Source organism: Maylandia zebra, linkage group LG10 (genome assembly GCF_041146795.1).
Source record: "Maylandia zebra isolate NMK-2024a linkage group LG10, Mzebra_GT3a, whole genome shotgun sequence".
NCBI classification, from domain to species: Eukaryota; Metazoa; Chordata; class Actinopteri; order Cichliformes; family Cichlidae; genus Maylandia; species Maylandia zebra.
Window position 1 is genome coordinate 19,976,191 of NC_135176.1, and position 15,168 is coordinate 19,991,358.

At 38.6% G+C, this 15,168-nt stretch overlaps 1 protein-coding gene across 6 annotated transcripts in view; it reads right to left on the reverse strand.

Annotated features, from left to right (window-relative positions):
• Positions 1-11,772: 11,772 nt before the first annotated feature.
• Positions 11,773-15,168, reverse strand: part of LOC101485350 (transcription factor COE1) — an 88,399-nt gene continuing 85,003 nt past the window's right edge. For 3 of the 6 annotated variants that reach the window (XM_012918854.5, XM_004550268.6, XM_023152442.3), the window contains one exon: positions 11,773-14,232. In XM_012918854.5, the coding sequence (XP_012774308.1) occupies positions 14,201-14,232 (32 nt within the window). In that variant the 3' untranslated portion in view covers positions 11,773-14,200. Of the gene's footprint in view, positions 14,236-15,168 lie in introns of all 6 variants that reach the window. The other 3 variants (XM_023152443.3, XM_004550267.6, XM_023152441.3) reach the window with 1 other exon arrangement.

A 15,168-nucleotide genomic window follows, 5' to 3' on the forward strand; every position in this document is an offset into this window, starting at 1 on the left:
CATGTAACAGACATGCTGTTTTCCAAAGAACTGGAGGACAAACGCAGAAGTGGCTGGCCTAAAAACTACCTACAGCCTACAGAAATGGCTTGAAATGCGTAATAAATATCTCACAGGCACTGACCTCGCTTCCACCTTCACTTGACTTATTGAACACCTGTGACATGTGCTGGAAAAACAAGTCTGACCCGCCAAAGATACACCTCACAGTTTCGAGGACTGCTGCCTGTGTCTTCAGAGGTTTGGAGTCTACGGTGAGAACTGAATGAAGAAGGATCAAGAAAATCGTTTCCTCTTCTTTACAATTACAAAATATAGTCATTCACATTTTGCCAACAGTAACCACAGTCTGGACATCATATCCGAGACATCTGAAGCCATAAATCAGTCATCGCAAGTTATGGTCGCTATACTGTCACATTTTGTCCAAAGCTCATGGGAGAGATACCACTGCCTGTGAGGGAGGGGAGGAGAGGGAGGTGAAAATGTGTCAGTGATGAGAAGGAGGCAATAGCGGGAATAGATAAAAGAGGCAAATGTGAATATATTCACAGGAAATGGAGTACTAGGCGCAGGAGAGAAAGATAATTGTTTTGAGTATTCGTTTCAAGTCCCAGCTCAATTTCAAACCCTCCACTTAAGTGAGTGGGTATAAGTGTGTGTGTATGTGTGTGTTTCATTAAGTGTGAAACTGTGTGTTACAAGTGGTTTTGGAGTGGCATCAGTGAAGAGTGCCATCACCTGTACTTAGCTTTAGCATCCATCATTCAAATGCACACGACAAACCATTAACACACACTGCTGTTTTATTGTTCTTCTGGTCTGCATTGCTAAAACATACAACAACATCGCTTTTCTATCTGCATCGAATCGATTGCTAATCACCCTTCCTTCCAGTACCTCCTCTTCTCTTCTTCATCTGCTATTCATCCTCTGCTCCATACCTCTCCTCTTTCTTTATCTGTATGTTATTGAAATAAAGATTAGATTACTTTTACTGCAGTGTTAAAAAAGAAGTTAAAAACAATAAATATACTACTAAACATGTAGATGTACAACTAGAAGGTTCATACTCCAGAGGAACCTTGGCTATCATAATAATAATAATAATAATAATGGATTGGATTTATATAGCGCTTTTCAAGGCACCCAAAGCGCTTTACAATACCACTATTCATTCACTCTCACATTCATACACTGGTGGAGGCAGCTACAGTTGTAGCCACAGCTGCCCTGGGGCAGACTGACAGAAGCGAGGCTGCCATATCGCGCCATCGGCCCCTCTGGCCAACACCAGTAGGCAAGTGAAAAAATACCTCTCACAATTCTATTTTCTTTAACAAACTTTTATTTTTTAGGGAAGATCATGATGAAAACTTCTAAACAAATCCCGTCTGTGGGTTCTGCCTGCTTGTCTCTTGTTGGTCCTCCAACCTGTGGGCAAGACCAGAATCATAACTTACAATGACCTGAAACAGAGCGTTAACAAGAGCACTCAGAGAGCATAATTCCCCCCAAAGGGCAAAGGCTCTGTCCATGCCCTTTCATATGAGATATTACTTGATATGGTTTCTTCAATGTTTTTTTTAAGGTAAACTTTGACCTTGGACCATAACTATGAAGGTCAAGGTTAAATGCTTGTTGTGGGTAATATAGTTTTTACTCGGTTTTTACTGATTTTCACATTTGGTGTGACCTTGACCTGATTTTGTTCAAAATTAAATCAGCTCAAACTGTTATTAATATCAAAAATCACACAAAATCTGAAAATGACATCGGCTAACAAACAGACATACAAACAAACAAAGGAGAAAAACAATGAAAAGTGTCCTCCAAAGCCACTGTCTGTGTTTCTTTTTCTTCTTTTTAAAAAATCTTTGCTGGATTCATTTTCACTTTTCATCCCTTCATGGAGAACTCCATTCCTTTCCTCTTCAGGCTAGTTTTTCAGCCAGTCAGCGTATACGTGCATTCAGTCTTTTGAAGGATTGCACACAAGCTTGTCTGCATGTTTTTAAGGGTGATTCACAAACATTGTGGTGTTTTCTAAACACAGGCATAGCCAGCTAATTTCAAAATCAAGTGCCACCCCCAAAAAGTTATTGTTAAATATCAGAGCTATTAACAGTAAATTGCTTGCTTCAAACATTAGTAATTCAGTTTGTATGCTTGACTTAAAATTTTCTTCTCCCTTTAATTTTTACCTTGACAATGGGCCTACCACAAAGACATATGTAACAGGGTCACTCACAGAAAAAGGTCTGACTTCGCACCTAATACACATTCTCGTTTTCCAAATCCCAACAGTGCCTTTATCTGTCTGTCCACAAACTTTATCATCAAGAGTTGAGCAAACCAGTCAGCACAAGGTACATCTTAGGCCCATGAAGGTTCTTATCTATATCAAATATTATGATCATGTTACCAAGCAACCACCTGTCAATCAGCTAAAATGTATGCACGTATAACACCATAGCATCATATAATTTGAATTTAATGATGAGAACATCTAATTTATATCGACCACTGGATGATATCTTATGATGCCAATATGTTGCCTGGCAACCACGTAATAATGACACTAAAATAATTTTTTAACAGTAGAGCAGAACCTGAGCGTTTTTGGGAGCCCAGTCAGTATTCATGTATCAATACTTACTTAAACAGCATAGCATCTTCCCAACAATATTGTATTAGTCATTATTAAAGTACTGCACTAGCCATGTACAAAGACTTAAGCACTGATGATTTCTTGTGGACTATCAGTTTCCATCACCCAAAGATGCTGGATGCGAGAGAACAACGTGGTCTTCAAACAGGAATTTCAAATAGGTTCCAGTAATGCAAATGCAATTGTAAATAATTTATTAACTTTTGTACTGCAATACAATAAAATTAACCACCCATTAGGTTACAGAGAGTTATTGTAAATAAGCCCTCTTAATATTTAATTACTTTTCTTCATCTTTATCATGCCCTCCAGGTATTTGCTGCAAGTCTCACCTTTTAGTCACCCGAGTTGCTCCCTTGACCATTTGCAGTTCAAACAAAGACATATGACTTTGTTGTTCAAGATATAGCCGAGGATTTAGATAAGGCTGGGCTGGTGTTATGAACTATTCTCCTCAAGTTTGGTCTGGTCTGGCATGTGTAGGATGAAGCTGGTTGCCTTTCTCAGTTTTTTACATAAGTGAGTCAGCAACAGTCTGTGTATTCATGGTGCTGCAACTGTCAACTATCACCTGTCCAAAAGTGAAGATTTATACCTCAAAGATACATTAAAATATGCATTTCAGTGAATGGAAGACATCTGTGGCTTTTCACTAAACTTGAATCAGTACTTGTGAATGAGTAAATTTGACTAATTCACAGTTCACATTCTTTAGTCCAGATTCAGAAAAAAATAAAGCATACATGAATTTTTTATTTCTACACATACGGGCACTTTTCACCATCATCATTTGTGGGCAATAACGTTTCTCTGTGTGCTGCTAACAGTCCTGGTTTTGGTGTAAAACTGATTTTTGATGTAAAACTGATTTTTTTAAACAATTCTTTTTGACAAAAAATAAACCTCAAAGGACGGCTTACTGTCGTCCTTTACATGCTGTGTAAATAAAGGTTTCAAATCAGCTGAGGAAGGAAGCAGGGAAACAGAGTGAAAGAAGAGGAGTGCTTAGGTTTTAGGGAGTGTGTGTCTGTGTGTTTCTTCATGATGGGGTTAAGTGCACCCGGAGTGTGATGTAGTGATGGAGGGAGGATGAGAGGGATAAAAGAAAGAGAAAAAAATGAGAGGAGAAATCCATTAGCTAATGGATGTCTTCAGTTCTGTCTTGTCAGACTTGGTATTATCACACAGACACACACACACACGCACGCACACACACAAAGACACACACACCATCAAACCGGTATGTTCTTGTGCATTACGAGTGCAGTTAGCGCTCAGACAAATCAACTGCACTCCTCATGTTATGAAAGCGAGACCACAAATAATCTCAAATTCAACTCACATGCAATCTATGAGATAAAAAAACACATATTTTAAAGTATGTGTCCACACTTTAAATATCTATCATTGTGTGTGTCTGTGTCTGTGTGTGTGTGGGGGCGTGTGCATACATGTATGTGTGCCATGAGACAGAAACTAATTGGTGTCAATAAGACATCTGTGGCTCCTCTTTGATTAAGCCTACAGGCAAGGAATAGGAGAAAACACCTCACACTCTTTTTCCCCTTTTCCCACACTCACAGCCTGCGGTCATGCTGATAGCTAACTCCAGGCAGGGCCCATCTGTCTCATTACAGAAACGGGTCTCACTAGAGAATTTGTATTGTTTATGAATACACACACACACACACACACACACACACACACACACACACACACACACACACACACACGCACAATGTCTATGACCACATTATTGGCAGTGCTGGGGAGCCTTGCTCAACATCAGAGCTGCTGGAGACAGAAAAACCTTGAAGTTACAGAAAAATGGTGAAGAAATAAAAGAAAAAAATAAATAATGAAATGAATATACCCACTAAGTGAATTCCTTCTTCTGTTTGTGAGTTTTACAACAAGTTGTGTAATAATTTAACCCAGGAGGACCTCACTGGCTGTATGTTTTTACTGGCACGGAGCAGGACATTTAAAAAAGAATCTTGTGTAAATCATATTTCAGCTATATTATTTCACTCTTCTCCTTTGGTTTTGCTTTATGAGTGTTTTGATGCATGTCATTGTTTTTTAAACCTTTCAGTCTTCAGCACTATGAAACATGAATGTTACAGATAAATGTTGGTTGAAACAATAGTCTATTATTGGCTGCTGAAAGTGTTGTGAATTTGACACTTGAGGACAGACAGCAAGACACTCTTTGAGTGCTTTGAACTACATGTTCTCAAAAGGGTGTTCATAATTTTTTTTTTTTAAATTGATACATGGTAAAAAACATGGATGCTTCTGCGACAAGAAAAAATAAATGAAATGCCTTACACCTCCATCCTATCTGAAACTATCACCATGTGATGGCCGTGGTTATGGTTACAGAAAAGCTTCTGTAGGTCAATGAAAAAACGACTTTCTGACTTGACCTCTGTGAACACTTTCCCGATGAGTTTATGGTGTAACGTCATTCATTTTGAATGACGCTGAAAAAAGTAACGCCGTTATTCCCGTCACTGGTGGTTGGAGGATGTGTTTGTGCTGGGGGGGTCTAAGTCACTGGCGAATGAGTGAGCACTTTCACAGTCAGACCAGTTCAACTATAATGGAAATGCTCATCACAAGTGCATGATTTATTTATTTTTTTAATCAAACATTGAAATCAAATGTGTCTCAGCATTGAGTTTATCTGTGCTAAATGGTTTTTACGTTACAAAAATTCTGTATTAGGCCACATTCACACAGGCCTAGACGCTTTTTTCACTAGCTTGGGAAAAATGTGTACTCCTCGATCGTCTTGATTAGAGATTGCTGGCAATCACTTGGGGAGCTCTCCCATTGTTTGCTCGTGGAAGACACAGACCTGTCTGCTAACACTTTTAGGAAACTATTTGCGCTAACTGGAAAAGGAAATCAAAGTACAAGTTGAACCTTTCGAAACATGTTGATTAAAACATCTTAGTTGGAGTGTAGTAGCTGCGTGACCACAGCACTCTGCTAGTGACCAAACCAATCACAAGGAGGTTTAGGATGCAGCAGCTTTTTTGCAAATAATTTCACTTAGCACTCTCTGCAACCTCAAGCAACCATTCCCAAACTGATGGCCGTTGCTAGGTGGCCTTCACTGCTTAGCCAGAGGCTTGACGAATTGTAATTTGCAAAATGTTGGAAAGAACAGGACAATCACCATTTCTGATCAACAAAACCTGATTAGCGAGAACTGTGTGGTCAAAATTTTTGTATCATATTATTTGTTTTGAATTCTCTGATGTAATCATATTAAAACACATACCAAAAGTTGATACATTTTTAGTTTGGTTACAGTTCATGCACTGAAATCAGCAAGAAGCGTGCGGTTAGATTGATTTTCTGCAAAAACGTCTGCAAAATTTGCACAGTCTGCTGTGTAGTATGGTGTAGTTGAGAGAGAACCAAAATTATTATATCTTAAGTGTGTTTATTTGAGTGGAAAGTTCCAAAATGCACCAGCTGAGCTGATATTTTGATATTTTCTTCATGGTAAGTTACATAAGACTATGACATGCCTGAAAATGATGAGAAACTACACATCGGACCCTTCATCAATAATACTCACTGACTACACCAGGACACTTCGTCTGTCAGTATCAGAGACAAATATTTTGGCATGGAACTGTTTATTATGACTCAGCAGTGAAATTGTGCTTTGTTCTTCTCTTCACAGTCAGTAGGAAAAGGATTACTGTGTAGAAGGTGACATTCAACTTTCAGTATAGTTGTAGCATTCAAATATTTCACATTTCATATATAATGAAATACAGTAAAGATTATTTTTATTTTTGAGGCTGCACAGTGGTGCACTGGTTAGCTGATGGTTGTATTGTTTCTAGTGAGAAGGTTCTGCATTGGGGCTGTTTTGTGTGGATTTTCCACGATTTTGCGTTGGCTGTGTAGTTTACTCCAGCTTTCTTACCCAGTCCAAAACAATTATTGGTGGTTCAAAATTGGCTGTGTGTAAAACTTGAGTGTGAATGATAATATGTGCCTATGTATGTGATATTATGTTAACTACTCCCTGGCCAAAGCAGTTAGTTACACTACTTGCTACATTTCATGCATTAACACATAATTCAAGTTATAAATATAAATCTTACAGCCCTGACAAATATTCCTATCCTAATGATGACACACATACACGCTTTCTTTCAGTGTTTGAGTCTGAACTCAAAGCCAACAACACAAAACTGAAACCCAGCCCAGAGAGACTTCAAAGTGATTGCGATTGTGATTCTGCTGTAGAAATAGATACAGGGAGAAGTTGAGGCTACAGTGCTCCAAGTCTGACTGCTCACTCACTGTCTTTGTTACCTGCTGAATATCAGGTTCTGGCTGCTGGGCCTATTTCAGCACACACTCAGCTTTAATGTCAGTCAGTTTTTGGATAGCTTTGTGTCCCTGCAAAGAGCAGATGTTATGTTAGCACCAGTGGAGAAGTTTCTGTCCTGGATGTAGTTTGCAATTCATCATTACCCTGTTATCTAGTCATGCAATAAAAACAGAAGTCATGTCCATATCTCCTCTCTTCAAAAATTGCAGATCACTCCATCATTTTCCTCCCTGGTGAACACAAGCTGAAACCAGCTGATTGTAGTGCAGGAAGAGGAACCACTGTAACTAACTATAATGTGATTACTGAATTTAGCACAGTAGTATATTACATTATTACATAACTGTGTTATGTGATGAGATTATAGCAATGTAAAGTTACAAAAGAACATATTACATCTAACACCAGAGAGTTCATATGAATACTAGAATACTCCCAGGCTACTAATTTTCCTTCATTTTATTGAAAATATATAGAGGAAGCAACATAAAGTCAAAACACGAGTGGCTGCTAGGGATGGGAATCAAGAACTGTTTTTTCAGACAACTGCTTCCCAGCAGAAAGACTACACACTACAGTGTGGATATGGACATAACTTTCATTTTCATTGTACCAAAGGAAGAGAGCACAATAGTAAAGTTTAAACTGCATCCGGAATGGAAACAACCTCATTATGCTGCTAACACAACTTCATCTGCACAGACTGCATGCTAACGCTAAGCTAGCTAAGATTGAAAGTGATTTTAAAGCTGAGTGAATGCTGACCCCAGCCCAGCAGGCAGAGCCTGAACTTCAACAGGTAACAAAGGCAGTGATGAGCAGTCAGGCTACAGCTTCCATTTCTTCCTCTTCATAATCTTAAAGTAGAATCACTGTGGCGATCGCGTTAAAGTCTCTTTGTGTTGGTTTTCATATTTGCTTTCTGCTGCTGGTTTTGTGTTCATACCTAAACACTAAGAGGATGATCATATGTTTTTCCCTAATCAGAAGAGTGATTTGACCATATAAAAGAAAACTGATGGCATACAAATCTCATTATGCACACAATCTCTCCTTTTATGGTTATGTCCAAAGCAACACTGAGATTTTTTGGTTTATTTTTGTGTAGCAGACTGAAATACTGCTTTTAGCCAAAGGCCAAGGACATAAAATTTAAAATGCAGCCGTGGGGCATGATAAACAAGTCTAGGTATATATTTCTGAAGCTTCCATCGCTCTGCTTTAAATAAATAAACAATGAGGGAGCAAAGCCTGGACTTTCTGGATGTATGCATGCTTCCTTTGTAAGACACCCTCTATTGCCAATATTGGTCAAGTTTCTGTTCAGTGATAGTGTAAAAGGTCATATCAGAGACAGAGTAATAACAATGTCCAGCATTCATCAGTTGCATTAATACTGAGTGTTTTCAGATAACCGGTGGAGACCTGTGTGTTTGGTGGTTTACTGTCACATGACAGCCCGTTATGAAGTGTGGATTTAGGACCCAAATGTAGGATGCAGAATCAGACAAAAGTTAATTCACACTGCACCTTTAATGCAGGTGGATCCATAAGGAAAAACACACAGAATCTAATGGTATCACTTTATAATATGGCCCATGACAAAATGTTTAATTCCCCTAGACTCAAATAGAATTTAAACGTATTTTATTTGAAATTATGATTATGTTCATGATTGCGATTAAATTGGCCTACAAAGACTTATGGGTAAATATACAGTACTAGAATAAATGGTTAATTATCATTATTATAGTTAAGTTTTACCCAAAGAAGAAATAATTATACCGTAAGTAATAGTAAGTACTGTGGTTTTTTTCAGGAAATAATTATACTGCATAATTTCCTTGCATGTGTGTGTTGCGTGTTGCATTCTATGTGGCACTTTAGAGACAGTAACCGACACCTTTTCACAGAGAAGAAAGAACTTTAATTAAATATAGTGAGAGTCAAAAAGTTATTTTACACTTCAAAGTTCAAAATAATGAGAAAAAAATCATCATTATCATCTTTACAGTAGTTTCCTCTGTACTCTTCCCCTCCATACTGATACTGCTGATAACGTGTGTGTAGAAGATGCCCACCACTCTAAGCCCGAACGCAGACAAGCCATGATAAATGGTGTTACTTTTGTTAGACAAGTGCTTTGGATCTTACTTCCTTTGACAAAACGCTCTATTTAGACCTTCCTGTACAGGTATTTATATATGTACTATTAAAAAAAGCAACAAAAAAAACATTCCTCGGCTTTTGAACGTCACTTTTCTTTCAGAGGAAAAAGATGACAGACAGTCACACGCACTCACAGGCACTCCAGAAACAGAACAGTGGTCACCAGACCCATATTTGAGATAAAATAAATAGGTGGCTCATTTGATTTAAAGGGTAAGTGAAGGGAAAGAAGAAAAAGAGGGCAAACATACAGATTTAATATTGCAGGGGGAGGGTGAATGAACAGAGGAAGGAAGCAAAGAGAGGACATAAAACCCGCTAAAGCAGGAGAATTTTCCTTTATCCCTTTCAGCCTTCATTGAGCAACTTTGTTCAATCCTAAAATCCATCAAATGGAAGACAAACACGAATAATCATAAGGACATATTCATAAACACTACATCTACATAATGCAACAAAAAATGGTGCTAACTGTAACAAGAATGGTGCAAACGACATGACAAAAAGAAAAACATCCGCCTCCTAACGCAATATAAAAGTACACCATGGCTTGCTTTAGTTTGATTGAAATTAGCAGTGGAAGTATGGCTTTTAACAACAGACACTATAATACAAAAACAAATAAGATTAATTTATAACATTTTAATCGTGACACGAGACAAATAAAATAAGGAACACATCTGCGGCTCTACAGAGGCGATTTTCAGGATTTTCCTTCATTTTTTCAGGGATTTTTCTTTTGCTTCCTGACATCTCAAAGGTTAAATTTTAAGACATTCTACTAGATTTTTTTTAAGTGTTTTTAATCCCAGTTGTCGGGTTTTGCTTTACTGACTTACTGGTTACTGCCCCTTGGCTGAGGAGGTGAATGTAAGAATTGAAGCGTTTTAAGTATGTTCTTCCCTGTTTTTGGTAGTAACATTATGGCATTCTAGGTCCACATCACCCCAGGCTATAATTACAGATGACATCTGTATATTAAATAAGTGATTTTCTGTTCAGTTCAGAATCAAATTCATTTTCAGCTTTCTGTTTGAGGCAATTGCCAAAAGTGATGTCACAACTGCTGGAGCACTCTTTTAGTGTCATTTCAGCTTGTCATACACTTGTCGATTTTTGTACCCAAGGGAGGGGATGGGAGCAGGTTGAAGATATGAGTGAGAGATTCCCAGACGAAGAGAAGAATGAGCTTGAAAAGATGAGACTTTCCAGAGAAAACCTATCCGGTCGTTAAGTGATGACATGACGAATCCTACTTCCGGGCCTAAAGTAGTCTGCATTTAATATGGCTTTTGTGTTGTTAACATGTTTAATGTTATGTATTTTCTTCTATTTAATTTCAAAAAGCTCCTAAAACAGTCAGTGATCACTGTTGATCTCCCTCGGCTTTTATTACCGCTAATCATTTATTTAAGCTCAGTTTTTAAAACCTTAGGATGTAACTACAGCCCAGCCCATGCAGCAGTATATGAATGACTAACCTCATATTGTGGATGGATTATCTCAGTTGTTCTCCTGGCTGAAGTTGGGTCCTTTTACAGCATCCTGCCATGCGATTACATTTGTTCCTGACCACCCAGAACACTCACGTTAACTTTTATCGAGTGGAAAAAAAAGTTAGCTTGTTTATATTATGCTAACATAGCTGTGTCGCTAGCGGTCACGTATCACATCATTATATACCAGCTAGCCAAACTTCAGTAACCCTACAAACGTCACTGCTGTTTAGTTTTCTGTCTTCATTTATTTTGGAAGTGATAACAGAGCTGTACGTTTTAATTTGTTTCCAAAACTCCACAGTCAGGACATGCTATATTGTATTTAGATAGAAGCTAGCGAGCTAACTTCCTGCTAACTTCTGACTCCGTTAAATGTCATAAATTCCGTTTTCATGGATGCCTGGATGTTAAACTCGGTTGTTACACCTGGTAGAGCAGAACACTGATCATTTTATTAAAGATAAAAGACTTTAGACAATTTTTCAACTCTCAGTAATGCCATAGTGATCGTTTGATATATGGACCTGCAGCGGAGTTTAGGCCCAGACACGGCTAGTGACGTCAGACCAGTGTTGCCAACTCCTCAGTAAGGAAAATCGCTATTGGTTGTCCTAAAAGTCGCTAGAAGTCGCTAAATGACATCATCGCCTAATTTGCATATATGGTCATGCTAATCTAATTGTAACCTATGTTGTTGGAGAGAGAAATAACATCGTGGAAGAGACATAAAGTGAGTAAAAAACGTCCTAAATGCATTTAGAGTTTATTTAGAACTACAAATTAAATTTCTTTTAGCAATTATTGTTTTTTCTTAATGTCACAATTCCAACCCTGCTCCTTTACCCGGGCTTGGACCGGCAAGTGACCGGAAATAGGCACTCTGGTGGAGTTACTTTGTGTGTGTGTGTTTATAAGTAGTTTTAAACCTTGTGATCCACAAAACAGCATAAGAGTAAAAGAGTAAAAGAAGAACTGACTGCATTACAGCACCCGCTGCTTGTTCAGAGTAAAAGAGATACGCGCTTTCACGTCTTTTTTTAGCGACTTTTTTTTAGAAAAAAAGTCGCTAAGGGGTCTGAAAACTCGCTAAATATAGCAATAAAGTCGCTAAGTTGGCAACACTGCGTCAGACTTAACGACTGGATACCTACGTCATGGCTTTTTGCAAATGGCGGGACCTATCATTCAGGACGAGCACCAATATAAACAGTGACTGGGCCGTTGTGACATCACATTTGACATGTTACACAACCAGTGCAGGGACCATAAAGCATAAACCTGGCTTAAAGATGTGCTTGTGTGTTAAGCACAGACAGATAACTTAAAATGGCATTTTCATTTTTTATGATGTGTGACAAGAAACATCATATTAATAATTGTGGCGTAAGACTGTTTAAGCATAAATGTCTCAAAAAGGGCTTTGGCAAAAATAACATATTTTAAGACTTCAAGACTGTAAAAAACACACACACTGCAGCTAGTTTTTACACAGCGGGCATTTAAGACATGTTGCTGGCTATTTGTTCTGCGCTGCAAAAAATGCCATTTTTTTATACCTCAGGTCACAAATAGTGCAAAATACTGAACCGATGAGTCATCTGAATGAAACATAAACATCAGAATTACAATATGACGTCCCTATCAGGATTACACAATATATCAGGTTTTTTTTTAAATGATGTAACAAAACTATGAATTACAGGTTAGTGATGTCGGCGATCCTTTCATTCTCTATATGTGCATGCACAACTTTTTAATCATTAGTTATTGTTAATTTCTTGCTCTCCTGTGTGTTTTGTCCTCTCCTCCTTCCCTCACCACTAACATATTGCAGCAGTCGGCTGCCACTCCTTAAGCATGGTTCGGCTGGAGGTTTCTTCCTGTTAAAGGGAGTTTTTCCTTCCCACTGTCGCCAAGTGCTTATACATAGGGGCCTGTCTTATAGTTGAGGTTTCTTTACAATCTAAAGCCCCTTGAAGCGAATACTGCTGTGATTTGATGCTATATAAATAAAAATAAAAAACTGAATTAAAGTAACGATTAAGCACAAATACAACTTGGTTCAGGTGGAATGAAGAGCATTTCTTTGTTAGTATTGCATGTTTTCTTGACCTATCCTAGAATCACACTTGTATTACTGCAGTCACTACAAAAACGTAAGCTTTCTTCATTTGAGCGCAGCTGCTGAAAGGTCTAATGTTGCTGTTCTTCTTGCAAGGACTCGTTGGCATTTGTTTTCACAAACACTTTTTGAAAAAAACGATTGTTCTTAATCCTCAGTTGCAATGTTTTGAACTTGACATTTGTTGCAGCGCAGCACTTTTCCCACTCAAGTTTCAAATCAAACTAGATGAGAAAGCAGGCAAGGAAAAAAGAAGCACAATCTGATTGGCCGGCTGATAAAAAAACAAAAAACAAAATAACAAACACAGCAAACCAAAAAAACCAAAGAAATATTTTTCAATTATGACAAAACTCAAGAAAACAAATCTCACACATCTAAATAAAAGTCTAAATTGCAGCAGTCTTTTAAGACATGTCCTCCCTCTCATAGAGGTCTCTGCGGCTGTATGCGTCTCAACCAGTTGCTGTAACAGGGATAATTGAGGGTAGGGGTCAAATCCTGAGCAGTGAAGCTGCTATTGGCACACAAAAATAATGTACTACTGTGTGGGAAAGGATCTGTGATCATTTGTTTCCTTTTTACATGCATCTACTGTCAAATCTATCTTCTACTACAAGTGAAGCAAGTCTGTTGGCTGAAAGACTGAAGATGCAGGACAGATGTATGTAGAGGAGGCTCAAAGTAAACTTCTTAAATGGCTAAAACTGGAGCATCAGATGCGGATAAGAAGCTTCCTCTTTTTTCCTCTTGGCGTGGCAAGGATTTGGCAAAGAGAAGTGAAAGCGTGTGTGAGTGTGTGTCTGGTTTGGCTTGTCTGTGTTGGCTGGATTTGACCCTGTGACTTCATCATCATTTTGACTCATCATCACTTCATCATTATCAGGTATGCTTCACATTTTACTCCTTCATTAAAGACAAAACTTCTTAAATAGAAACCACCTCGTGTAGGTTACAGTTAGAAGATGATTATCACACATAAACTGTTGCGTGAAAAGAAAAAAAAAGTCAACAAACACTCATGGGAGGAAGTGGATTCTCTCCAAAATAAATACACTTCCTGTGTCCTTGGAGAGTTGTAAGAGGCGTGGCCGTTCTCCTATAAAAAGCATCAAGGTGTACAAAGTCTAAACAACTTATTTTCTTGCAAACAGTTTGTTTTTTGTTCTTCTTCTTTTTCTCTCGAAGTTGTTTTGTTGTGTTAGAAAGGGCCTGAGTTGGGTTTGTTCCTTCAAATCGGGACAACTCCTTCCATCGCCGACCGGAGTCAGACTCACACTGAAGCCTCCACCACGATCAGTGAGAGTGTGCTTGGTTCAACTCACTCTCTCTCACTCACACACACACACACACAAAATCATGCACACACACTTTTACATGGGTGGGACGATCATTCCCGGGATTGCTGCTGGGTGGGAGAAAGAGAAAAAAAAGAGAAAAGAGGGAGAGGAAGGAGGTGAAGAGAAGGAAAAATTAACTGTTAAAAACACAGCCAAATATTTCATCATCATAAAAAATCCCCCCTTTAAATACATCAATATGTTTTCCCATCTGCGCAGCTGTGTGACTGAAGCGACATTTAAAACATCAATAGACAAATAAATCAGTAAAGTGGTGCGGGGACGCATCTTTTAAGCTCACACACATTTAATTATGCGCAGCAACAGTTGGCATATTTTAACTGTATGTTTGTACGTGTGCCTGACAGATTGCATCATGGCATGTGCTGCCTTTAAACCCGAGGGATGGGTGTCAACATGTGAGAAGCAGAGCTCAGCCCAAAAGTGACACACACATACATGTCGCACACACAGAGCCGCGTTTACATCACTTCAGAGGACATTACTTTGGACATTGTGTTCACTTCCTGGAGAATTACCCCAACCGTAACCACAACTACTGCTTGCCTGACCCCTACCTTTGCCCTGCACATTATCCTTGGTGGGCCCCTGTTGCTTTGAATACAGAGGTATGTTCCCATGAAATGTGCACAGCAAACTGGAGAAATTATTAAGTGAACAGTTTTTTATTTCACAGTGAGTGAAAACTATCAAGAAAGAAAGGATTAATTTGTTTTAGTACCAGCATGACAAAATTGTTTCAGTAAAACCTCCAGTTTTTTCCTTTCAGTCACACACACACACACACACACACACACACACACACACACACACACACACACACACACACACCATGGAGCAGGTAGACTGACTGTAAAAACTGTCAAGAGAGTCGAACAGCTGTCATTGTTGATCGCTCCCTAGTAAGCTGCTAGTGTGTGATCACCCAGTGTCTGTGACAGAGGAAAGTGTGTGTGTGTGTGTGTGTGTGGAGCTGTAAG